The sequence below is a fragment of the Carica papaya genome, chromosome 5 (assembly GCF_054855325.1).
Source record: "Carica papaya isolate Zhongbai chromosome 5, ASM5485532v1, whole genome shotgun sequence".
Taxonomy (NCBI): Eukaryota; Viridiplantae; Streptophyta; class Magnoliopsida; order Brassicales; family Caricaceae; genus Carica; species Carica papaya.
Genome location: NC_142313.1, coordinates 14220074 through 14246149, shown reverse-complemented (window position 1 = coordinate 14246149; position 26076 = coordinate 14220074). Strand labels below are relative to the sequence as shown.

The 26076-nt window shown below is 34.5% G+C and overlaps 1 protein-coding gene and 1 long non-coding RNA gene across 2 annotated transcripts; one reads left to right on the top strand and one right to left on the bottom strand.

Annotated features, from left to right (window-relative positions):
- The first annotated feature begins 9323 nt into the window (after positions 1–9323).
- CYCP4;1 (cyclin p4;1) lies at positions 9324–10450 on the top strand. Its single transcript, XM_022044356.2, has 2 exons — positions 9324–9773; positions 10096–10450. The coding sequence occupies exons 1-2, from the start codon at positions 9382–9384 to the stop codon at positions 10352–10354; spliced, it is 651 nt and encodes a 216-aa protein (XP_021900048.2). The 5' UTR covers positions 9324–9381; the 3' UTR covers positions 10355–10450.
- Positions 10451–14703: 4253 nt separating this feature from the next.
- Positions 14704–20620, bottom strand: LOC148253770 (uncharacterized). The gene is made up of 2 exons (XR_015819109.1): positions 19837–20620; positions 14704–14944 (listed from the first exon to the last, which is right to left on the bottom strand). It is a non-coding gene; the product is annotated as an uncharacterized LOC148253770 (long non-coding RNA).
- Between the last annotated feature and the right edge of the window lie 5456 nt (positions 20621–26076).

Below are 26076 nucleotides of genomic sequence, written 5' to 3'. Positions count from 1 at the left end.
GGACCCGGCTGGGAATAAACTGGGGGGTCCTGTGGTGGCACCTACTGATATGATGGGGGCACTAGACTGTACTGTGGCGGTGCCGGGTAGTACCGTGGCTGGGGCATCGGGTTGTACTGGGGCAATGGTGCTGGGTGGTACTGTGGAGGAGCAGGCCCATGCCGGGGTGGCTCGGGATCAGTCTGCTATAGCGGAGGCTCAACCTGCGGTAGTGGAGGAGGGTCGGGTAACTCCCTTCTCTCCTCTCGCCCTTGCTGGGCAGCTATGAACCCTTCCATCATCTCAAATAATCTGTCTACATCTTTCCGAAGCGAATTATCCCGTGTCGCTCGATTTAGTGGGGGTCTTCCTCTCCTCATTTCTTTGCACCTACATTTCATAAGGAATAGTTGAGTAACGACTTATCGGTGAGTATTTCTCTAAACATTATTGTGTAAGGGATGGTTCCAAGGAACGCGGCTCTGATACCAACTGTAACAGCCCCAGAATTTAAATGAAGATGTATATATTAAAAATCTTAAATGCGGAAACGTAATAAAAATTTTGATTAACATCCCTTACACAATAACAAAAAACGTACTCAAATCATGAAAGAATAAGCTAATTAAAAGTATACTCGAAATAAAAACTATAAATGGAGCTATAAAGTCCTTAGGCATCTAACTTGTCGTCTTCCTGCGGAATAGGATTGGGAACCACGTCTTCCTGATTTGAAATGGTTAAGTAAGGAATGAGCTACACTAGCCCAATAAAGACATCACACTATCTCATTGCCACAGGAGTAAAGGTTGGTAGAAAACAAAAACAACCAATGGAGCATAATTTATAACAAACTCATTTATTAACATAAAAACCTTTACTGTCTACTTATCTCGGTGAGATTCGTGAAAATAACCTATGAAAACAATAACATGATAATCATCATAAAATTTTGAAATTACACACACTTTATAACATAACACATATCATACCTTTACATTTTAATCATCAGAAAATAGATTTCTTCTTTAACCAGCCTACTAGCATCTATGGGGATCCATAGGGGGTCCCCGCTACACATGAACCATTAACATTTACAACCTGATTTTAGGGCCGTCCCCATACCCCGTGCGGTATGGGTACCAAAACACATAAGGTCTCCATACCCCATCTGGTATGAGAGACCACGTTCCTGGTAGGGTTTCCTACGGACCCGGTCCGCCCACCATCTCTCAAGATATCTAGTCAGGCTGTCCACATTATCCACTCATCAATTCACATAACCTTTTTGTCCTTTTTCTTGGTCTCAATCATCCAATCATACACAACCATATAAACTAGTAATTGACACCAAACAAGACAACACAGTATCGGGTTCACTATAATACCAACCATAATAAAAGAAACCATAATTCATGCATACGAGACCATAAAATAAATACATCAAACATCATGTTGCATTTAATACTGAAAAATAGATCAAACGACAACTGACCAACAATGTACCAGATTTGGGCTCCATTGGCAACCTTAATCAATTTCACATATATAAAGTCACAAAATACCGTTTAATTATTTATTAAGCTTTAATACCGTGATAGGAAATAGGGTGAGGGGTCATTACGTTTTTCGGGGCCTAAAATCGGCTCTACAATGCTCCTACGGGCCGTCCCTAATTTTCCTGAATTTTTTCTCGAAAAACTGAAACGCACTACCGGTACCTGCACGTGTCCAAAAGAATCCCAAATAAGACCTAGGGCCCCTTTCGACCAATATCAGAATTCCGGCACTACGGCTCCGCCGTGCTCCGGCGACAGCGCCACCGCCTGCGGCGGTGATCCACCTCGAGTTGGCCATTTTTGGCTGTTTTCGACCGAATTCGGCCAAACTTGCATTGGTCCCTGCGATAAAACAACCCTAGGGCCCTCGGTGGGCCAAAAAATCATGAAAAACCGAGACTTACCGGCGGCGGTGCTCTCGGGTGCGGCGGCTCCTCCGGCGTGAGTCGCATTTTGATGTTTGGCTCTGATCAACCTGTAGAGAAAAGAACGGTGATCACAGTAGTATAAAATTTGCATCAAACGGAGGCCGGGAAGGGCCTCATCAGAGGCAAAAATAGAGGGGAGTCGCGGCGGTGGCGCCGGACTTCGGCGGGGTTTTCTGGCCGATTTGCCGATGGTTTGGCTCCGATTTGGGCATAGGCGGATTCAGTATCGAAAAACAAGCCAATTGGAGAAAATTTACCTCGATTGGCGGTCAAAAAATTCTCCGGTACGGTGGCGGGTGGTGGCGGCCGGCTCCTCCGGCGTCTGGTTCTTCTTCTCCGGTGAGGCACTGGCGGCTAGGGTTTTGTGGTCAGGTGTGGGTGGGGTTATTTATACCATTTACCTTTTAATCTCAACCGTCCATCAAGATTAAATCTGAACCGTCCGATCGCGATTTATTTGGGATTAAATCTGGGTCATCCATCGCGATGCGATCTGGGCCGTCCGTGCCTGATTGAATCTGGGCCATCCGTACGTGTGAAATCTGGGCCGTCCGTGCGCACGGGAACGGATCAGTGCCGTTCGATCGCGCGCACGCGGATTGCCCACGTGGCCCATCCCGTGTCAGTGTTTCCTTGCCACGCGACGTGTCCTGGTTGGCCGGGGCTGCTGACGTGACACAACTTTTTCAAATTGTATTTTGACCCCCGGTTTCTGATTTTTTTTCAAAAACACCTCCAGAATCTAAATTTTCACCCTTTTTTCCCAAAATCAATTTCAATTAAATTCAAATAATAATTTTACCTAATTTTATCATTATTTTTATTTTTATTTTCATTAAATTAAATTAAATTAAATTAAAATCTAAAAAGTTCAAATACAAAAATAAAAATAAAAATAAAAATAATACAAAAAATATACTGTTGGAGTCTTTACAGTTGGAAATGACTGCGTCTGTTAGCTACTTGAAAGAATCCTCAATCATACGATGTTTGTCGGCTATTCCTGTTTCTTACAAACTAAAGTTGTCCTGTAAGGTTCTGAGACTCATTTTTAGATTCTTAATGTGTTCTTTGTTGGAGGCCATTTGGATCTAGTTCTGATACCAATTGATAGGTCCTGATAAGATGTTAGTAAGTATGTAAGAAAATTTTTTTTTGGGCGAGAAACACCACAGATTAATTTACAAAATTTTACTTCATTTTATTCATGATGCTGATGTGCTTTAAATGCAAATATTCTTACTCGCAACTTTTTAAGGTTAAGGAGCTAAATTTAAACATGTATAAAATAAATGCTGATGAAAATATGGGATGCAGTAGTTATGCAGAGATCGTGGAGGTACTGGAACAGCTTTGATTGTTTCGTAGCTGCACGTTCTTTTACTAGGCATACTTGAGATTCCTTTTGATTTTACCATTGCCTCATCCTTTAGGAACCTTGTTCTCAAGCTTCTTAGGTTCTCCCTTTATCCAAGCTTCAACGAGCTCGACATCTTCTTCTTCTTCTTCGTCGCCTTCCATTAACAAAATTTATGTTCGATGACATTTATGTCTAATTGTAAATTTCTCATCGTAGTTGAAGCATAACCCTTTGCATTTCGTCCAACGAGAGTTTTTTGGTGGCAACAGAAGGTGCCAAGATGTTTTGTGACGTTTAAGCTGCTTATGCTTGAGATGGTTGAGTGGTCCCAACTCACCCGGATTAGTTAAACCGGCATTGCCAGTTCAATTGGTCTTCTCTTATATGGGTCAAACTAATCACTTTCTTCAAGGACTTGGGGCAAAACATCCTGAACTCATCTACTATTTCGAGCTTAAGCCCATTGATCAAAGTCTCCACCAAGGCCTTCTGCGTCCATCCTTGAACTTGGTTACCTTGTTGTTCAAACTCTTTTTAATATTTATGTAATGGGCTAGTATGCTTTACTCTGGACAAGGCTTTGTTAAAGTCTTCACTCTTAGTCGACCTAAACTTAGCCCAAAGCTCCTCTTCAAACACAACCCAAGTAATATCTTTATCTTCTTCCTCGCAGAACCAACGAAGCTATTGCCACCACTGGTTGGTTTTGCCTTCTAGGTGGTACGATGCTAGCACTACCTTTTGATATGTGGCGGTGCTCTTGTGCTCGAAGAACTACTTTATGCAGTTAAACCACTTCGTCAGGTCATTGCTAACATACGTGGGAAAGTCGAGTTTGACAATTTTAAAGTAGAAGGGCTAACAACATCCGTCTGTGCATTCGGCGCCATCCTCGCAACTCAGGCACGACTTGCTCGGGTGAGGGGTCTAGTTGCTACTGAAGCCTTCACAGTTGAAAGCAACTGGGTCTGTGAGCCGCTTGAGGGAATTCTCAATCATACGAAGTTTGTCGGCTATTCCAATTTCCAACCGACTAAAGTTGTCCTGCAAGGTGACAAGACCCGTTTTCATATTCTCAATGTGTTCTTTGTTGGAGGCCATTTCGACCTAGCTCTGACACCAATTGATATTTCCTGATCAGATACTGGTAAGTAAAAAAGTTTTTCTCATTTGGGCGAGAAATACCACAAATTAATTTGCAAAATTCTACTTTATTTTATTCATGATGATGATGTGCTTTAAATACAAAAATTCCTACTCGTTACTTCCTAAGATTAAAGAGCTAAATTTAAATATGTGAAAAATGAAATACATATGCTAGTGAAAATGTAGGATGCAGTCGTTGCGGGGAGATTGTGGAGGTGTTGAAACTGCTTTGATTGTTTCCCAGCTGCACGTTCTTTTATTGGGCATACTTGGGATTCCTTCTGATCTTATCATAATTCTTTTCTTTTCCAACATTATTTTGTTTTCTTTTGAGAAAGCTTAAGTCATTCCATTGGAAAGTCAATGTTTATAATGATAGTAGGTATTCTATTAGACTTTCTTATACATACTACATGTCCTTTAAAACATTTGTGGATTAATTTTAATTAAGAATTTTCAATTTTTTTGCTGGAGCTTAATTTTTTTTCTTTTTTGGAATTTATTGAAGCATTAACTATTTTTTTTAGTTAAAAATTAATGTAGAAATTATAATTTATTTTATTTATTAATTTAAATATAAATAAAAAATTTTCTTTAATCAGATTTAGTTCATGTTTATGTTTTAAATATCAGTGAGAATTTATTTGTTAGAAGATTTAATTTAAATTTATCTTTTAGATAGTGATAAATTATTTTTTTTAAAAAATTAATTTAGATATAAATCTATTTAAAAATACTTTAAATTATTAAATTATGAGTTAGTGAAGTTAATGAAAATTTAAGTTTTATTTACTTAGAAAATTTTAACATTTTTTAAATGTTTTATATAATGTTTTTATTATTTAGAGGAATAATACTTATAATTTTAAGTTTATTAATTGGTTAATGATGATGATAATTGCATCATGGATAGCTTATCAAACACAATGAGTTAAAAAAAAAATTGTAGATGCTGTAACGGCTCTCGAAAATTTAAAATGAAATGTATATTAAAAATATCAAATGCGGAAGCGAAGTCAAAAATTCGATTAACATCCCTTACACTAAAACCAAAAACGTGCTCACAAAATATAAAAAATCAAACTACCTAAAGGAGAAACTTAAAAGTAAAAGCTACGAATATGACTATGGAGTCTTTAGGCGTCCACTTCGTCGTCCTCCTGCGGAACCAGCTCGGGAACGATGTCTTCCTGATCTGAAATGATTAAATAAGGAATGAGCTACACTAGCCCAGTGGACATCAAGATATCTCACCATCATGGAGGTAAAGGTGGGTAGAAAACACAAAAAGACCAATGGAGCATAATTTACAACAAATTCTTTTATCAATAATAAATCCTTCACCATCCACTTACCTCGGTGAAATTCATAAAACAGTATACGAAAGCAATAACATTATCATCATCATGAAATCATATATGAACTGTATAACATAATACTTATCAAGCCTTTTGTAATTCAATCGTTACACAACATATTTTCCTCATTTACCAGCCCACTAGTATCCATGGGGATCCATAGGGGTCCCGCTACCCGTTAACCCTTAACACTTGAAATCAGATTCCAGGGCCGTCCCCATACCCCGTCCGGTATGGGTGCCAAAACTATAAACCTCATTACCCCGTCCGGTATGAGGGTGAAACGGGCCGTCCCCATACCCCGTCCGGTATGGGCGCCAAAACACATAAGATCTCCATACCCCATCCGGTATGGGAGACCACGATCCCGGTAGGGTTCCCTACGGACCTGGTCCGTCCACCATCTCCCAGGATATCTAGTCAGGCTGACCACATTATACAATTACCCATTTACATAATCTTTCATTCTCTTTTTCCTCAGTCAGCATCATTAATCCACATACAAACAAGCAAAACGGTAATTTATGCCAAACAGACAACATACAGCATCAATATCCCAGTCATTCAATCCATAATCAGTAAAACAGTAAAATATGCACACGAAACTATAAAATGAAAACGTCAAACCTCATACTGCATTTAAAACTGTAAAACAGGCCAAATAACAGTTAACCGACAAACACACTAGACTTGGGCTCCATTAGCGACCTTAAGCAATTTCACACATTCGTTGATTCATGAAATACCGTTTTATCATTTATTGAACTTTAATACCGTGATAGGAAATAGGGTGAGGGGTCCTTACTCGTTTCGGGGTCCGAACACGGCTTCACAGTGCGCCTACAGGCTGTCCCTAATTTTTTCTGAATTTTTTTTGGGGAACTGAAACGCACTATTGGTACCTGCACGTGTTCCAAAAAATCCCAAATTAGGCCCAGGGCCCCTTTTTGGCCAATATCGCAATTTCGGCACGGCGGCTCCGCCGTGCTCCGGCGACGGCGTCGCCGCTTGCGGCGGCGATTCGCCTCGGTTTGGCCGTTTTCGGCTGAATTCGGCCACATTTGCATCGATCCTTGAGATAAAACAACCCTAGGGCCCTCGGGGGGCCAAAAAATTACGGAAAACCAAAGCTTACCGGCGGCGGTGCTCTCGGGTGCGGCGGCTCTCCGGTGAAATTCATGTTTTGGTGATTCGGCTCCGATCAACCTGTAGAGAAAAGAATGGTGATCACGATGAAATAAAAATTGCATCAAACGGAGGCCGGGAAGGGCCTCATCGGAGGCAAAAACCGAGAAGGGGCGCCGCGGCGCCGCTGGGTTTCGGCCGTGTTTTCCGGCCGTTTGGCCGGGATTTTGGCTTCGATTTGGCCACAGGAGAAATCAGCGTGGAAAAATGAGTCGGGGGTATGAAATTTACCTCGATCGGCGGTCGGAAATCTCCCCGGTGCGGCGGCGGGTGGCGGCGGCCGGCGTCTCCGGCGAGGGCAGGCGGCTAGGGTTTTTGTGGTCTGGTGTGGGGGTTTTATTTATACCCTTTTGCCTTTTGATCTCAGCCGTCCATTTTGTTTTAATCTGGGTCGTCCGTTTTTTGATTAAATCTGGGCCGTCCGTGCGATTTCATCTGGGCTGTCCGTACGCACGCTTGATCTGGGCCGTCCGATCGCGTGTACGCGGATCGCCAACGTGGCCCGTCCCCGGTCGACGTGGTTTTGCCACGTGGCAGGTCCTGGTTAGCCGGGACTGCTGATTTGGTCTGATAACGTGGCTGCTGACGTGCCCCCCCCCCCCTTTTTTTTTTCCCTTCAATTTCCAGGGCGCTACAGATGCACGTTACGAACCGACTTAAATATGAACTTGTATAGAATGTAATTAGATTATTTTATTTAGTATGTTCACATTTAATACTTTTTTTAAATTAAAAAAAACATTAGTTTGAATAAATAAAAGTGTGTGAATTTTAATATATATTTTGATATGAAACTAAATAAAATATATATATATATAAAAAATGTGAAAAGTGGCATTTTGAATAATGTTTGTAAAATGGATATAAAAAAAAAAACTTATGTGATAGAAAGAAACCAGGTTGTTGTGATATCGATGGTTTTCAAGATAGTTGTATATTTGCCTCAGCCTTTTTTAATTACGAAGAATGCTGCCATTAAAGGTCATAAAAAGCTCACTGCAAAAGTCTTTTTTTTTTTTAAAAAAAAAAAATTAATTAATACCTCAAAGTGTAGATTTAATCAAAATAAACTATATATAACTCAGGAGCAAAAACATTTTCTTTGACCGTATTAATTTGGGCCTAACATCCAATTAATTAAATTTCTTTTACCCTTCTAATAATATTAATTTATTAAAGATAAAAACTTTTAATTTAATCTCCAGTACTAGAAATTAACATAGTAGATTAATTAATTTATATAATGGATGAAAAACTAAATCAGTTTTAAGCCTCTGCCAAAAATAACAGTCTGTGTTAATTGCGAGAGGATTGAAACCTTTTACTTTTTACGAATACTTATGAAAGTTACATATTCTAATTTTGTTCATGGATTTTTAGCATGAAAATATCTGTCAAACTCAAGCCTTCCACGTTTCTTTCCTTTTTAGCAAAAGTTTTTTTTTTTTTTTTTTCTTAGATTAGAAAAGGGTACAATTTTATGAATATCAATTTTATATATTATATAATATTTAACATAATATACTTTGCACAAAACCTGGTCACACGTCCCAATCTTGAACCCAACACACCACCAGATCTCTAATAATTTGGTGTCTTCTTTCCATAAAGGGAGAGAAAGAAAAAAGAAAAAGGGGGGAGGAAGGTAGCAGCATGCAAAAACATACAGCAGCTTAATTATACGTATAAATATAATTTATGCATCCCAAAACAACATCCATGTTATGTCCTTCTGCAAAATAATAAAATAAATAAAGAAGTCTAATTCTAATGGGTAACAGATTCACACACACACACACACACACAAAAAAAAAAAAAAACACATAGCAAAGATCAGTCTCAAAAAGTGGGCCCCACAAATTACAAAACTCTTCTCCCCACATGATGATGGTTATGGCATTCCCTCAAGAACCTACTGCTCCGTCAAACTATGTTTCTTTAACTTAATTTTGAATTTTTAATCATCATTACTCAAAACCTTTTTGTTTAGTCCCCACTTAAATAAAGAATTTTCTGCTTAATTATAATTTAATCTTTTTTTTTATATATATATACATACATACACACTATATAACTTCTTTATCTACTTAAATTTTTATCCAAAAACATAAAACTACTTTTTAACAACTTTTACACATCTTTAATTCAGTAACTATTAGAATTTAAATTTTGATCGTAATAGCATAAAATGATATCTTTAATTCATTGACATAAAACCCATTCTCAAGTCGTAGTCAAAAAATTTAAATTTGTATATATGTATTAAAAAAAAAAAAAAACCAACTTGTTATTACTTGTTTCCTTCTGTCATGTACTAAAAGTAAAGCCTCACACACACACACACATATATATTATACACACATAACATGAGCATTTTGAAAGCAAGCTTCAAAGAACAATTATTTGGGCTTTCATCAATGGAGGAAATGATAGAGAAAGAAACTAGTGCAATTCCAAAAGTGATCGAGTTTCTGTCTTGTTTGCTGGAAAGAGTTGCAGAATCAAATGATATGAGGTGTGGATTTGAAGCTCAGAAGATGTCTGTGTTCCATGGCTTAACGCGACCAACCATCTCGATTCATAATTACATGGAGAGAATCTTTAAATATGCAAATTGTAGCCAGTCTTGCTTCGTCGTTGCGTACGTTTATCTCGATCGATTTGCTCAAACTCAACCTTCCTTTCCTATCAATTCTTTCAACATTCATCGCTTGCTTATTACCAGTGTCATGGTGGCTGCTAAGTTCATGGATGATATGTAAGTAATTGAGATTATAGTTCTTGAATTTGGTTTCTGCTGATTCTTTTTGGAGTAGAGGGAGAGAGCACAATAGTGACCTTTGAGATTTATGTGAGAAAACAAATTATATATATGTTTGGTATAGATCTATCTTAATTTGAAATTTCTGATTTTCTAGAAATTAATCAAACCCAGTTTCTTCTCTTGATGCTTTTTTTAATGGCTGAAATTTTGAAGAAATTTATCTCTAATAACCATTTGGGGTCATATAATTACAAATCATTATATGAAATATTTGGTAAATTTAAGCTATGTATATATATGGTGGTGGAAATTTCAGGTATTACAATAATGCATACTACGCAAAAGTAGGAGGAATCAGCACAAGAGAGATGAACTTTCTTGAAGTGGATTTTCTTTTTGGTTTAGGGTTCTACTTAAATGTGACTCCAAACACATTTCATACATATTGTTCTTTCCTTCAAAAGCAGATGACAATGATGCAACCTTCCATTTCTACACCACTTAAGATTCATCATCTGGGTTTGTCAGATCATGAAGAAACTTCTCATCAGAATCACCAACTAGCTGCTGTTTAGATTTTTATTTTGTTTTTATGTATAATTAGTTAGATGTAGAGATTGATTAATTAATGGCTCATATATATATATATATATATATATTTGATTTTTATATATGTGCTGTTAATTAATTATATCACAACTATTTTAAACAAGAGATATTGAGTTGGTTAAATTTCCAACTATTTTAAACTTTAAGTTTAAACTCAAAAATAATTATTCTTGTTATCCCTTAAAAAGATATGAATGTCATACAAATTATAACTAATAAATCTTAATTAAAAAGATAAAATAGTATGTAAATGTGGAAGTGGGGAAACATGTTTGATGGATGTATAGATATTGGAAAAAGAATTGAGTGGTGTTAGGTTATACTAATTGTTTTATGACAGTTGTATAGATTCTTTGGAGGGGACACGTCCCATGTGCAATCAAGACAACTAATTTTACAAAAAAAAAAGAGAATATTCGGATAAACTTTAAAACTAAATTTTTAATATAATTTTTTTACAAATTTTTTTAATACATTTTTTACTAGTTGAATTATGGTTTTCAATACCATGATTTTTTTTATTTTGTCAAACTACCGATTCATTAATTTTACATCCCATTAACACAACTCAACAAAGTAATAAATGCTTAAAAAGATGAACAATCTCTTAAATGTGTTCTAACAACAAATAATAAATGCTATGACAATAAATTCATTGGAAAAAGGAAAGTAACACCCAAGTATTTTTAATTTTATTCTTTTTTTTTTTTATTTTGTATTTGAATTTTTTATATTTTTATTTAATTTAATTTAATTTAATGAAAATAAAAATAATAAAAATTATAAAATTGGGTAAAAATATTATTTAGATTTAATTGAAATTAATTTTGAAAAAAATAGGTGAAAATTTAGATTATAGGAGTGTTTTTGAAAAGAAAATCAGAAACCGGGAGTCAAAACGCAATTTAAAAAAGTTGTGACACGTCAGCAGCTCCGGCCAACCAGGACACGCCGCGTGACAAGGAAGTGCTGACACGGGATGGGCCACGTGGGCGATCCGCATGCGCGCGATCGGACGGCCCAGATTCATTCCCGCGTGCACGGAGGGCCCAGATCAAACGTGCGCACGGACGACCCAAATTCACGCATACGGACGATCCAGATTCAATCAGACACGGACGGTCTAGATTTAATCCCAATTAAATCACAATCGGACGGTCCAGATTTAATCTTGATGAACGGTTGAGATTAAAAGGCAAATGATATAAATAACCCCACCCACACTTGACCACAAAACCCTAGCCGCCAGTGCCTCGTTGGAGAAGAAGAACCAGACGCCGGAGGAGCCGGCCGTCGCCATCCACCGCCGCACCGGGGAAGTTTCTAATCGCTGATCGAGGTAAATTTTCTCTCCCTGGCTCGTTTTTCAATGCTGAGTCTGCCTATGGCCAAACCGGAGCCAAACCACCCGCCAAACGGCCGGAAAACCCAGCTGAAGTCCAGCGGCGCCGCCGCGACCCCCCTCTGTTTTTGCCTCCGATGAGGCCCTTCCCGGCCTCCATTCGATGCAAATTTTATACCACTGTGATCACCGTTCTTTTCTCTACAGGTTGATCAGAGCCAAACATCAAAACGCGACTCACGCCGGAAGAGCCGCCGCACTCGAGAGCACCACCGCCGGTAAGTCTAGGTTTTTCGTGATTTTTTGGCCCCCCGAGGGCCATAGAGTTGTTTTATCGCAGGGACCGATGCAAATGTGGCCGAATTCAGCCGAAAATGGCCAACCCGATGTGGATCGCCACTGCTTGTGCCGGAGCACGGCGGAGCCGCTGTGCCGGAATTCTGATATTGGCCGAAAGGGGCCCTAAGTCTGATTTGGAATCTTTTGGGACACGTGCAGGTACTGGTAGTGCGTTTCAGTTTTTCGAAAAAAATTCAGAAAAATTAGGGACAGCCTGTAGGTACACTGTAGCGTCGAATTCAGACCCCGAAACAAGTAAGGACCCCTCACCCTATTTTCTATCACGGTAGTAAAGCTAAATAAATAATTAAACTGTATTTTGTGACTTTATAGATGTATAATTGATTAGGGTTGCCAATGGAGCACGAGTTTGATACAGTGTTGGTATGTTATTGTTGATCTAATTTTCAGTATTAAATGCAGCATGATGTTTGATGTAATTATGTTATGGTCTCGTATGCATGAATCATGGTTTCTTTTATTATGGTTTGTATTATGATGAACCCGATACTGTGTTGTCTTATTTGGTGTCAATTACTGGTTTACATGTTGTGTATGATTGGATGATAGAGATCAAGGAAAAAGGCAAGAGGGATAATGTGGACAGCCTGATTAGATATACTGGGAGATGGTGGACGGATCGGGTCCGTAGGGAACCCTACCGGGAACGTGGTCTCTCATACTGGACGGGGTATGGAGACCTTATGTATTTTGGCGCCATACCGGACGGGGTATGGGGACGGCCCGTTTCACCCTCATACCGGACGGGGTATTGAGGTTCATGGTTTTGGCGCCCATACCGGACGAGGTACGGGGACGGTCCTGGAATCAGGTTATTAATGTTAATGGTTCACGGGTAACGGGGACCCCCTATGGATCCCCATGGATACTAGTAGGCTGGTAAAAGAGGAAAATATGTTGTTTAATGATTGAAATGCAAAGGCGTGGTGAGTGTTATGTTATAAAGTCTATATGATTTCATGATGATGATAATGTTATTGCTTTCATATGTTGTTTTCATGGATCTCACCGAGGTAAGTGGACAGTAAAAGTTTTTATGTTAATAAACGAGTTTGTTATAAATTATGCTCCATTGGTCATTTTTGTTTTCTACCCACCTTTACTTCCATGGCGATGAGATAGTGTGATATCTTTATTGGGCTGGTGTAGCTCATTTCTTATTTAACCATTTCAGATCATGAAGACATTGTTCCCGAACCCGTTCCGCAGGAAGACGGCGAAGGGGACGCCTAAAGACTTCATAGTTATATTTATAGTTCTTATTTCAAGTATCTCTTTTAGTTAGTTTGTTCTTTCATGTTTTGAGTACGTTTTGGTTATTGTGTAAGGGATGTTAATCAAATTTTTATTACGATTCCGCATTTGAGATTTTTAATACATACATTTCATTTAAATTTCTGGGGCCGTTACAAACTACACGAGCAAAAATAATCCACAGCCTACAAAATTAAATGCAATCTATAAGTTTAAAAGAGAAGGAAAGAGATGGATATTGCAAACCCATTCTAAGAGAAGTCCGGCCTCTATCTCATCATGCCAACAAACTTTAGTGATTCTACTATTTTGTGCAAATCCATATAAACGCTTGTTTACTTGGTGTCAAACTCCACTATTCATTCAAGTACTTTCCACAAATATTTAACTACCAACGGTATTTCTCGCACATCTTTTTACAAATACACAAGTGTTAATTTGGTCTCGAGCTCCATCATACACAAGTGTTTTTCCAAACACTATCACCCGAGAGGAGTACTCCTTCTCTTTGTACAAATCTCAAGAATATAGAAGGAAATAATTGAATTTTTTTTTTTTTTCACCAAGATAAGATTTACAAGATGAAACTTTAGAATTTCTAAGAATTTTCCAATCTTTGACAAAAGAGAAACTTTGATCTTTCAAGAGTTTAGCTCACAAAAGTTTTTCTGAAGTTTTTCCCTTTACATAGTACTTCAAAGAGAATTGATTTGTACTAATAGCAATATTTGCAAATCCTTTTTTGCTCCTTTTAGTGTGAGCTCTACATTGCATCTTCATGTTACATCTTTCAAATGCTGCAAAAATTCAGAAAATAATGTGAAGACGATACATGAAATAGTTTTTTTCACATTATATCTTTATATATACTTCAAAACAATGCGAAAAGAATACGGGAAATATCGCACGTATTTTTTTTTTTTTAAATTGAAAAACAAAAATGTGATTGAATATGTCACATCTTCTCAACGTGAAGAAGGTGTATCATGAAATTCTTTCCATCACATGATCATGTGACAAAAATTAAGTTTCTGAATTTTCTGAAAACTAATCCTTTCAACTTTGTTATATTTCAAAAATACTTTTTGAAATGATTTTCACAGAAGAACTTTGAGGAAACTATATCTTTGAAAGAATATTTACATACAAAAATTTCAGTATTCTTTTTAAAAAAATCTTGAGCCAAAGAAAAAAAAAAGTTAAGAAAACCTACTTGCACTACTCGGTGAACATTAAATCTAGGGTAGTATGTCTTTTTCGTTTATATGCAACAAGTCTTCAAACTCTACTTTATTGCCTTAGCTTTTGTTGTAATCATACTTTCAAAAACTCACTTGGGTAATTGTCTCCTAAAATATAAAACAAAAATCACTTGGTAATCCTTCAACCTCTCAAAACGAATGTTTCAAATATATATATACAAAATAAGAAAGAAAAATAATACATATAAGTGCCAAATTAGATATTAAAAATAATAATAATAATAATAATAATAAAACAAATTTAAACATGCTTTAAAAGTAAATAACCTAAATTAAAAGCTACACCAATTATTTCTCAGCTTGAAGCAAAGTCTGAAGTCTCCATTAAAGTCGGCAAGCTGTCACACAAAAATTCTGAGAATATAATAAAAAACTAAAAGATCACAACAAACCTTATTATATAATATACATATATATATGTATGCCAAAAATATACATTAGTCTCAAAACCAAAATTTAATGCAATAGGGTGGAAATGTATTAGACACCTCCATGCACACGAACTGTAAGTTACTTAGGTTTCTAACTTCCCTTGCATTATTTGAGTCCTAATCAACACGCAATATATGATTAGTGTCCATGACAGAATGAAATCAAATAATTAAGACCACTACAAATTTTATTTGGGATGGAGAGATTACATTCATACAAATAATAGCAGAGAGGATAACTCAGAAAGGGGAGGAGGGAGGAGGGGCCGTCTCTATCTGGTCACAACTACCTCCAAAAAGTCAACTATTTACGTTAACATGCTCATCTAATATCATTGCCATATTATTTATACCTTCCAATCAGTGTCGGTATAAAGCGAGAGAGAATTTTTTCTTTTGGAAACAACAGAGAAAGCAGAATAGGCGCAGCCACTAACCATGAAAAATTAGAAGCAACCTAAATCATGCTCAACTCAATAGATCATTTACTGATTACAATGCCATCAAACTAACTACATGGTATGGTCATTAACCAATAAAAACATGAGGTGCACAAATAAAAACACATGGCTTTATCTTTTGATACTCAAATTTTAAAAAAATAACTACATCCAAAGCCCAACGATGCATGACACATTTGCCTTCCCGGCTTAAAAGGAAATGTGATGTACGATAAGTAATGGCAAAACCGGAATTATCCTACTAAGCAGAGAAATAGAGGAAAATACAGAGAAGAGAATAGAAAAGTAAAGATAGGACAGAGGAAATTATGGACAAAGATGAAGAAATACAGGGAGAAGTAGACAAAACGGGATAGATTAAAGAGAATAACAACCAAAAGAACAAATACAAGGAGAGATAATAGGAAATAAACTTTCAACAAATGAATTATTCATTCATTGTAATCTTTTTCTCTTTGTTGGTAGCTACTACCTTTATATATTGAAAATAAATAAGAAATTAAAATATTAAATGAATAAAAAATTACAAATGAATAAGAAAAATTATAAAAAATAAATTAAAAAATTCTAATTCTTATAATATTTAAAATCTACCAAAAAGGAAACTAAATATCAAAATGAATCTTAACTAAAAAAGGAAATCATAAAAAAAGAAACCTAAAAGATCCTATTCCTATAATGTTTAAAATATAACTAAAAGGGAACTAAAATATTATAATGTCTAAATAAACTTAAATAATCTAAATAATTTAAAAATATAAAATCATAGTAATAATTACAAAGATTTCTTTATCTTTCTTTCTTTTGTAATACCGCTCTCTATCTTTTAGGTAGCTTAGATTGAGAGAAATATGAGAGCTTTTGAGGAGATTGAGGATGTTAATAGTTTTGATATCTTTAAGAATATATGGTTCCATACCTTTAATTTTTTTGTTACGGGATCATTCTCTAACTTCTATGGAGGATTTAGCGGAACTTGTTGATATATTAATCGACTTGTAAATGTTGTAAATAGGTGGCACCCCTTTGTTGCCTATACTAATACATATTTCATACTTTATATTTTAATAAAAATACAAAAGATTTCTTTAATAAAATATTTATACTAAATTAAGATTTTCTTGTTTTGCATCATTCTACTCCACCTGGTAAAGACCTGACTTTGAGTTTTAAAGTGACAAAGCATCAAGATAGGAAAACTTGAATATACTCTTTATAATCTTCAAAAGTCAAGATTTTTTATATTTTTCATAGAAAAGTTGAGATTTAACTAAACTAATAGGTTCTTTATAACCATAAAACCAAAGAATTAAACTTAAATCATTCCAAGAAATCTCTTTAATGCATTCATTATGAATGAGAACCATTTCAATAGCAGGAGGTAGAACAAGATTATTGAAAGGAGGAAGTTCCTCAACATTATCAGCATGAATGGAAAAAACTTCAACAGGAACCAATATCTCTTGAGCTGCTACTGGTGGTTCTAAAGGAACTTCAAGTGTTTCTTTCTAACACAAGAGAAGAGTTATTTCTACTATTAAGCTCAGCTTTTGATTCTTGTAAGACTTCCCATGCTTTCTGAACTTCTGAGTATAAACCTATTTCTTCCTCAATATTTAAATGATAACAATTATCATATATGCAACAACTACTGAGAGAAGTTTTAGCGTAGAAAGCATGTCCGATACATTGATATCGGATATGAACTCATTTTGGATGTATCTCAATACTATATATGCACCCATAGGGACCAAAAACTTTGGTACAATACATCAAATGTAATCGGGTATGATGAACTGGAACAAGTTTATTGGACTCTAAGCAGATCTTAACTGATTTACTCTGAAGGTGACCATAAGGTGCAGATTTGACCAATATGATATGGTGGAAAACTTTGAGGTTAATTTTAGTCTAAAAAAGTGGACGAAGACAGGAGCAGAAGTTAGACTCTTATACCAACTGATGTAGGACAAGTAATGGTAGAACCAGAATTATTCTACGAAGTAGAGAAATAGAGAAATTATGGGGAAGAGAATAGAAGTACAAAGATAGGCCAGCTTAGGAATAAAGGTGAAGAAATATAGGGACAAGTAGATTGAACGGGATAAATTAGAGAGAAAAACAATCAAAAGAACAAAAATAAGGAGAGATGGTAGGGAATAAAATCTCAATAAAGGAATTTTAGTTCATTATCGTCTTCTTCTTTTTGTTGCTAGCTAGTAGCCTTTATATAGATGAAGGCATAATGAATTAAAAAAAAAATTATAAAAAAGTAAAATTAAAAATTTTAATTCTTATAATATTTAAAATCTACCTAAAAGGAAAATAAATAACACAATGAATCTTAAATAGTAAAGAAATAAATAAAAGAAGAAATGTAAAACATTATATTTCCTTTAATGTTTAAAATCTAACTAAAAGGAAAGTAAAATATTATAATGTCTAAATAAACGTAAATGGTCTAAATAACTCAAAAATACAAAATCATAGTAACAATTACAAAAGATTTCTTTAACAGAAAATCTATACCAAATTAGAGCTTGTTGATCTGCACTAAAATCATTTTATTGAAATAGCACTCAAGAATCATAGCTGTGCATGTCAATGAGTTTATTAAGGTGTTTTACTGTTAAAAACATTGCAGAAAATATATTGCAGAATAATGCTTTTTCGAAGGCTGAAAACACCTTATTAAAAAAAAGAAAGAATGGCAAGACTAGGAAGAAACTGGCCAGAAGATGAACTGATTTTTAAAGGTCACCAGCAAAATAAAATAATAGAAAAAAGAAAGGAAAAACTGAGTGAAAACTGCAGGTTTTGAAGTCAGCATAAGGATCAAAAAGTTAACTAAAGGTGCATGAAATAAACAAAGTTTAGAAAGTTGTTGAACCTGAGGATATTTATCATGTGAAAATAATAATAAAAACAACAATAACTACAAAAAAAAATATCAAACGTTCATGACTAGACTAAAGGAAGTCACCCATAGTGTTGAGACTTCTTATCTAAAGAACCTAGTGTTGAGGGTTCTTACCTTTACTCCTATGCAGATTGGGTTATCAAACATTTATATTGTGTAAAGAGGACATTTTCCATGCAGCAATCGGAAAACAAGAATCAATCTCATTTCAATAGTTAGGGTTATCCAAGAAAATTAGAAACAATGATAAAATCCTTCCAAATCAAAGCAAGTCAAAGCATATATTTTAATTAACATACAGGATGACCCTATTCAAGCCCCTGTTTAAGGCCACTTTAAACCAACAAAAGATGCGAGCAGTTAAAAAAACTTGGCAGATTGTCACCCTTATATCCAACAGCCATACCCTCCTACTGTGAAAAGTATTTCCCTATTCTCATGCCTTCTGTCATCCAGAGGGAGGGTAATTCAAGGCTCAACAGCATGCTTTTCAAGCAACCAGATCTCATACTTAGCAAAGGATAGTGGTCCAAAGCTAGACATGCTCTTCTAAAAGAAAAGACTCAACTAGATTATAACAGGCCAGAAATTCCATCAAGGTGGGCACCATGGCAGAATATTCAGAAGCAGATTTTCTCATCCAATTGTCCTCATTCTCGCATTTGGAAGTTTAAAAAAAATTGACCACCAATCATTGTTAATCCATATCATTAACAAAAACCGACCCTTGCATGCATTAGTAAGTTACCTATGACTATGTTTAATGAGTGCTTACTCTTCATTGTTTCTTTTTTCTTTTGAATATAATGCTTATTTTTATTGTTAGATGCAGACAGAGAATTTACCAGGACAAGAGAAGCATCAGCACCTACAACATCAAATTATCCCTAGTGCAATCGAAGTCAAAATGTAGAATTCACTCTACAGCATTCAACAGGGCCATATACGTTTCACTTTCCTCATCAGTGGCATGGGCAGACTCATCCAAATACTGGTTTTACGGGCCAAAGACAGGGAAAAAAAAAACTATAAAACACAAATACTGGTTTTATCATTGAACACCAGGTTTAATATATTGATATGAAGCTGAAATAGGCAAAATACTACAAGTGAAGCAGACTCATCCTGCCCTTACACGTTTTTTTCAACAGTCCAAAGATGCACAATATGAAGACAGAAATTAAAGTATCATCATGTTCGTTTGAAACTCTCATTTAACTCAAGTCCATAAAAAATCCGATAAGAGAGACATTTAACTCAAGTTCACAGATATTTAACCCAAGTTTTAGACAAGGAAAACTTGTTATTTCCAACCAGAAACATTCCATGCAACACCCGTTTCAAAATTCATTCCTAATATGAGCTGAAGCTCACAAAAGATCCTCATTCATAACGCTTCTAGGTTTAAAGGTTGTTACCTGAGAGCCAAAGCAGGAATTCTACAGTGAATGACGGCTGTAATAATCTTTTCTGGTTATTAGGACGTTTTCTTCTTCCCTCGCTGTTTGATTTTCCCTTTTCTCACAAACTCTCCCTCGGTTTGCCCTCTAATATGTTTCTTTAATGAAAATTCCCTCCCAAAAAAAGCATTATAGGCCTCTTCCCTCTACTCTCTACTCTTGCTCTCAAGTCTTTTTCTGAGTTTTATGCCCTAAAACCCTCCTCTCTCTTTCTGGCTCCCCTGCTTCTTCCCCCGGTCCCCTTCTCCTCTGTTTTTCACACTCCCGTCCGCTCTCCCCGAAAGATCTCTTGCTTCTTCCCCTTTCACCCGTGATCCATCTCTTCTTCTTCCTCCCCCTTTATAGTCCCAAAGCTTCTTCCCCAAACTTCGTCTGTCTGCCTCTTCTCTTTCTTCGACTTCCATCTCGGTGGCTTTTCAGACTTTAATTTTTAAATCCGCCGGTGCCTTGCTTCCTTCCTCTTCTCCAGGCAGAACATGATCACCAGAGTGGCAATGGGTTTGAAATCCTCCCCATCCTTCGATTTATCCCATCCTTCTTTGCTGAAAATCGGCCATGTGAAGAGATCACGAGCCCGAGGCCGAGGCCGAGCACGAAGTTTCCGCCGGAAGCTTTGTTCTGTCAGTGGAACGGTGACGTTTCACTGATAGCACCATCTCTTTTTCTATTTCGTTTTTCTCTCCTTTTTTTTTTTCTTTTTTTAAATGAAATAATAATAACTAAACAATGTATTAGTATAAATTGAGTCAAGTAAACAATTTTTTTTTTTCTGATGAAGAGTTAATTTGATTAATTAGTTTTGAAGACAAAAGAGAAAAAATTGTGCAAAAGGCTTTAATCAAGCATTCATGAGGAAGTCTAATTAAATTTATTAAAAAATTTAATTATAAATAAATGGGATTAACCTTAAAGTCCATGGACAATGTCAGTAATACAATAACAAGATTTGATAATCATTCACTTTAAAATAATTTTACATTTATAAATTATGTTATAAGTGAATATTTCTATAAATAGTTATAAGACAATACATTCTTTATATAATCTAATGTCTTTGAGAAAAATAAAGTATGAATTATATGTCATATGTACATATATCACTTTGTAATTAGATTAGTTAACTCAATTTCACGAATTTTATTACAAAGTTATTTATAATTGAACTAACTCTGTCTCAAGAGATCTTTTCGAATTAAGTATCAATAACATGGGACATACTCTTTTAGACTCTTACTAACTTTAATAAATTTTGAACTATATATAATGATTATCTCTATATATTTAATAACTGACCATATATTAATAATATCATATGAAGGTAGAACTATAAGAAAATTTAATGAAGAAATCAATTTCTATTAATTCAATATATCTTAAGAAAAAAAAGTACTAAAAAATTAGAGTTAGATACCATTCGAAAACGATGCAGTTATAACGCGATTGAGAGATCTCTTGTTAAAAAACTTAATTCTCTTTCTTCTTATCTCTATTTAACTATTATGTATAACAATGAAGAATTTTAGTTGATAGAAGATACCTTACAAGGAAAATTTGTGCTCTTTTTATAAATGAAATAAGAGGTCAAAGCACATTCAAAGTAATTGAATGTGTTGATAACTATTTCAATTATTGTAGTTTAATACCCATTAAATATGATAATTTTATAATTTATTTTAAGATTACCTACTCTATTAAGATATCTTTTCATTTACAATGGTTATCTATTATTTTAACCGTCTTTTAAGTTAGCTTCAACCATTATAAGTAGATAAGAAAAATAAAATATTAGGTTAGTGAGTCATCCACTTAATTACTAAAATTAACACTTTCCTACTTGACCTATAAAATCGATTATAAAAATATGATATATATATATATATATTATATTAAAATATATTTATTGGTAAAATAAATTGATACGTGATTACGATAAAATCAGTCAACAAACTCAAAATTAATATAGCATAATACTGAAATAATTTAGATTATAAATGTAAATTATAGCAGTCACATGACTTCAATGTCACATTTCCTTCTATGTACCACACATCAATAACCTTTACTAATTCAATTCATAATGCCAAAACAGTTTCTATAATTTGTCTTGTCAAAACATTCCCTGTTGATTAAATACTAAATTGTACACCCATAATTAAAAACATATAATAACATAAATAAATTTTAATGAGTAAAATGTCAATTATTCAACCACTGAAATATCCATCGTAATACTATGGTAATTCAAAAGACTTAACCTTACAATATGTTCTGTATATGTCTTTGGATGTAGTCCTTTAGTCAATAGATCAACAATCATAAATATGGTACTAATATTTTTAATCGACACTTGTTGATTTTGGACTCTTTTTCTAACAACTAAATACTTTTAAGTCCATGTGTTTGGATACACTAGAATATTTATCATTGTTAGAGAAGAAAATAATTGTGGTATTATCACAAAATATTTTCGGTGGCTTGGCAATAGAGTCAATAACACCAAGCCTTAAATGAAGTTCTGCAACGATAAAGCATGACTTAAGGCTTCAAAACATGCTATAAACTCAACCTCCATTGTGGATGAGGTAGTAATAGACTGTTTTACACTCTTCTACGAAATTTTCCTATTTGCTAGCATAAAGACAAAACCTGAAGTAAACTTTAAGCTATCACAGCAACTACCATAATATGAGATTGAGTATCCAATCACCTTTAATTGTTCTTATCTTTTATATGTGAGCATATAATCTTTTGTCCCTTAAAGATACTTCATAATCTTTTTTACAACTTTCTAGTGTTCAATTCCTGGATCACTTTGATATCTTCCCAACATACCAACAACATAGCTGATATCTGGTCTACTACAGGTTTGAGCGTACATCAAACTTCCCATAGTAGATGCATAAGGAATATTCTTCATATGTTCCCTTTTTAAGTCATTCATTGAGTACTGAATTTTACTTAATAATGTGTGCAACACTAACTAAATATAACTGGATATTGAATCTCTCTAAAGCTCAAGTAATAGATCCTCTATAAGATAAACCTAACAATCCTCGATAATAATCTTTGAAGATTTCTATTCCAATAACATAAGTTGTCTCACCCATATCAACCATATGAAACTTTTTAGAGATATATTTTTTGGTTTTGTATAACAAACTAAGATCACTACTAAGTAACAAAATATCATCAACATATAGTATCATAGATATAAACTTACTTCCATTAATTTTCATATATATATGCATTGATCAATAGTATTTTTTTTTAAATCTGAAAGATGTAATAATATCATTAAATTTTATATATCATTGTCTGAAAGCTTGTTTAAGAGCATAAATGGATTTCTTTAATTTGTAAATTAAGTGTTCTTTTCCTTTCTTTGTGGATCCTTCAGGTTGATCCATATATATATATATTTATTCAAATTTCCATTCAAGAAAGTAATTTTCACATCTATTTGATGTAACTCTAAATCAAAATGTGTTACAAGTGTCATAATGATTTTAAGGGAGTCCTTTTTAGAAACTGGAGAGAAAGTATCTTTATAATCTATACATTCCTTTTGACTAAAACATTTGGCCACTAGTTTGGCTTTAAATCGTTCGATACTGCCTTTAGTATCGCGTTTAGTCTTGAAGACCCATTTATAACCGATACTTTTATAATTATCAGACAATTCGACAAGATCTGAGACATCATTATGATCTATAGACTTCAACTCTTCTTTCATAGCTTTTATCCATTTATTAGAATCATCACTTTACATGGCTTGTGAAAAGCTAATTGGATATATTCTTATCCTAATATCAAATCAGGTTATTATAGATATACCACCTAATCATCTGATATAGTAGATTTCTTTTCTTTTTGAGATCTTCTCAAAGGTATTGATTGAGGTTGTTTTCTAACATTTTTAATGACAACATTTTCTTATGGTAATAAACTATTTTCATTATGTAGCTCATTTTTTGTAACTTATTGAGGAAGATGAACAACAGTTGTTTCTTACAGTAAAAATGGTGGTGGGATATCCACTCTTATTTTCTTAAGGTCTACTTTTCTTAATTCTTCACTCCCACCAATTTCGTCATTCTCTAAGAATCTGACATAGCAGTTTTAGTTATTCTCATACTATAGTTAAGACAGTAAAATCTATACTCTTTGAACTTATTTAGGTAACTAATAAAATATCTAGATATTATCCTTGAATCTTATTTTTTCTTATGAGGATTGAAGATTCTTGTCTCTGTTAGACAACCCTATATATATAAATGTCTTAAACTTCGTTTCCTTCCAGTCCACAACTCGAAATGAGTTACGGATATTACCTTACTAGGAACTTTGTTCAAGATATACATTGCGGTCTTTAAAGCTTAACCCTATAAAGAAATAGGTACAGAATAGTAACTCATCATACTCCAAAACATTTTCATTAAAGTACGATTACATCTTTCAACAACACCATTCTGTTGCGGCATACCTTATATTGTGTATTGAGTAGGAATGTCATGCTTTTCTAGGAATTTGATAAATGGACTGAGATTTTGTCCTGACTCATCATATCATCCATAGAATTTACCATCTCGATCAGATCTCACAATCTTAACATTTCTATATAATTGTCTCTCAACTTCTGTGATGTACACCTCAAAGATGTCAATGGCTTGAGACTTATCATGCATTAGATATACATAACCATACCGAAATAAATAATGTAAAAAAGTGACAAAATATCTCTCTTTAGTAAAACAAGGAATGAAGAGTGGTTCGCAAATATCCGCACGAATTATCTCAAGAAGCTCATTACTTCTTGTGGCAACTTTTCTTGTATGTTTAGTTTGCTTTTTTTTTTTAATGCAATCTATACATACTTGGAAATTAGTGAAGTCAAAATTTTGTAAAATTTCATCATTCACTAATCTCTCAATTCTTTCCCTATAGATATGCCCTAACCTTTTATGTTATAAGAATGAGGAATTTTCATTAATTAAGCTATGTTTTGAATCAATATTTGAATGCAAGATAACTAAAGCTTGTGCAAATTCATGATTCAGGCAAATTTTATATAAACCATATTATATAATACCATAGCCAACTATCATTGAGTTAAACATTAAATTTACTTTTTCACAACTAAAATAACTGAATATCCAACAACATCTAATTTGGATAATGAAATTAAATTCATAAAAATTGAAGGAACATAGAGAGTATTCAAAAAATTAATTTAATGACTAGTCTCTAATAGCAAGTGATAGGTACCTACAGCTACCACTTCTACTTTAAGATGGTTTCCCATGTAGAGGAACTTTTCACTTTCTTTTAGTTTTCAGGTTGTAAGGAATCCCTACATTGAATTAATAACATGAGTTGTGGCTCCAGAATCAATCCGCCAAGTATTAGAAGAAATCTTAGTAAGATTTGATTCATAACATAAAAAAGAAATATTCATACTTTTCTTTTCGAACCAAGCCTTATGTTTATTATTTTTTTTTTCACATGAACTTTCTTGCCACAAAAGTAGCAACTCAGACTAAATTTTCCATCATGACTCTAGTTATTCTCCCCAGGTCTACTCTGTTTCTTTGGTGGAATGTTCTTTAATTTCCTGGATTTGCCTTTATTCTTCATAGCTCCATGAGTAAACTGTAAGGGTAAAATTATGTCTATCTTGCTTTAATATAATTTTCTCCTTAATACACTTGATAGTAAGCTCATTCATATTTCACTGCTCATTATTAGTGTTATAGTGAATTTTGAGTAGAACAAATTGGGAAGGAAGTGAGTTTAGGATAAATTGAACTAAGAAGGACTTCTCCATGTTCATGTCCAATGCCTTAAGTTTTGCAGCATTTTCAACCATGTTCAAAATGTGTTGCTGAATTCCTTTCTGACCATCATATATCATGGTGGCTAATTTAGCCATCAATGTGCTTGCAAGAGACTGATCAGTATATTTGAAACACTCATCCGCATATTTCAAAAATTCTGAGGCTATCTCAGTTTCAGGGAGGGAAGTTTTGATGTTAGTGGCAATGGTCATTTTCATAAACATAAGACTGAGTTTGTTTGACCTTGTCCAGACTTTCAATTGTTCCTTCTGCTCTAGAGTATTATCATTAGTAGCTTTAACAGATTTTTTAATTATTAAATTTATGTCAAGATCCAATAAACCCAGTGAGAATTGATGTAATG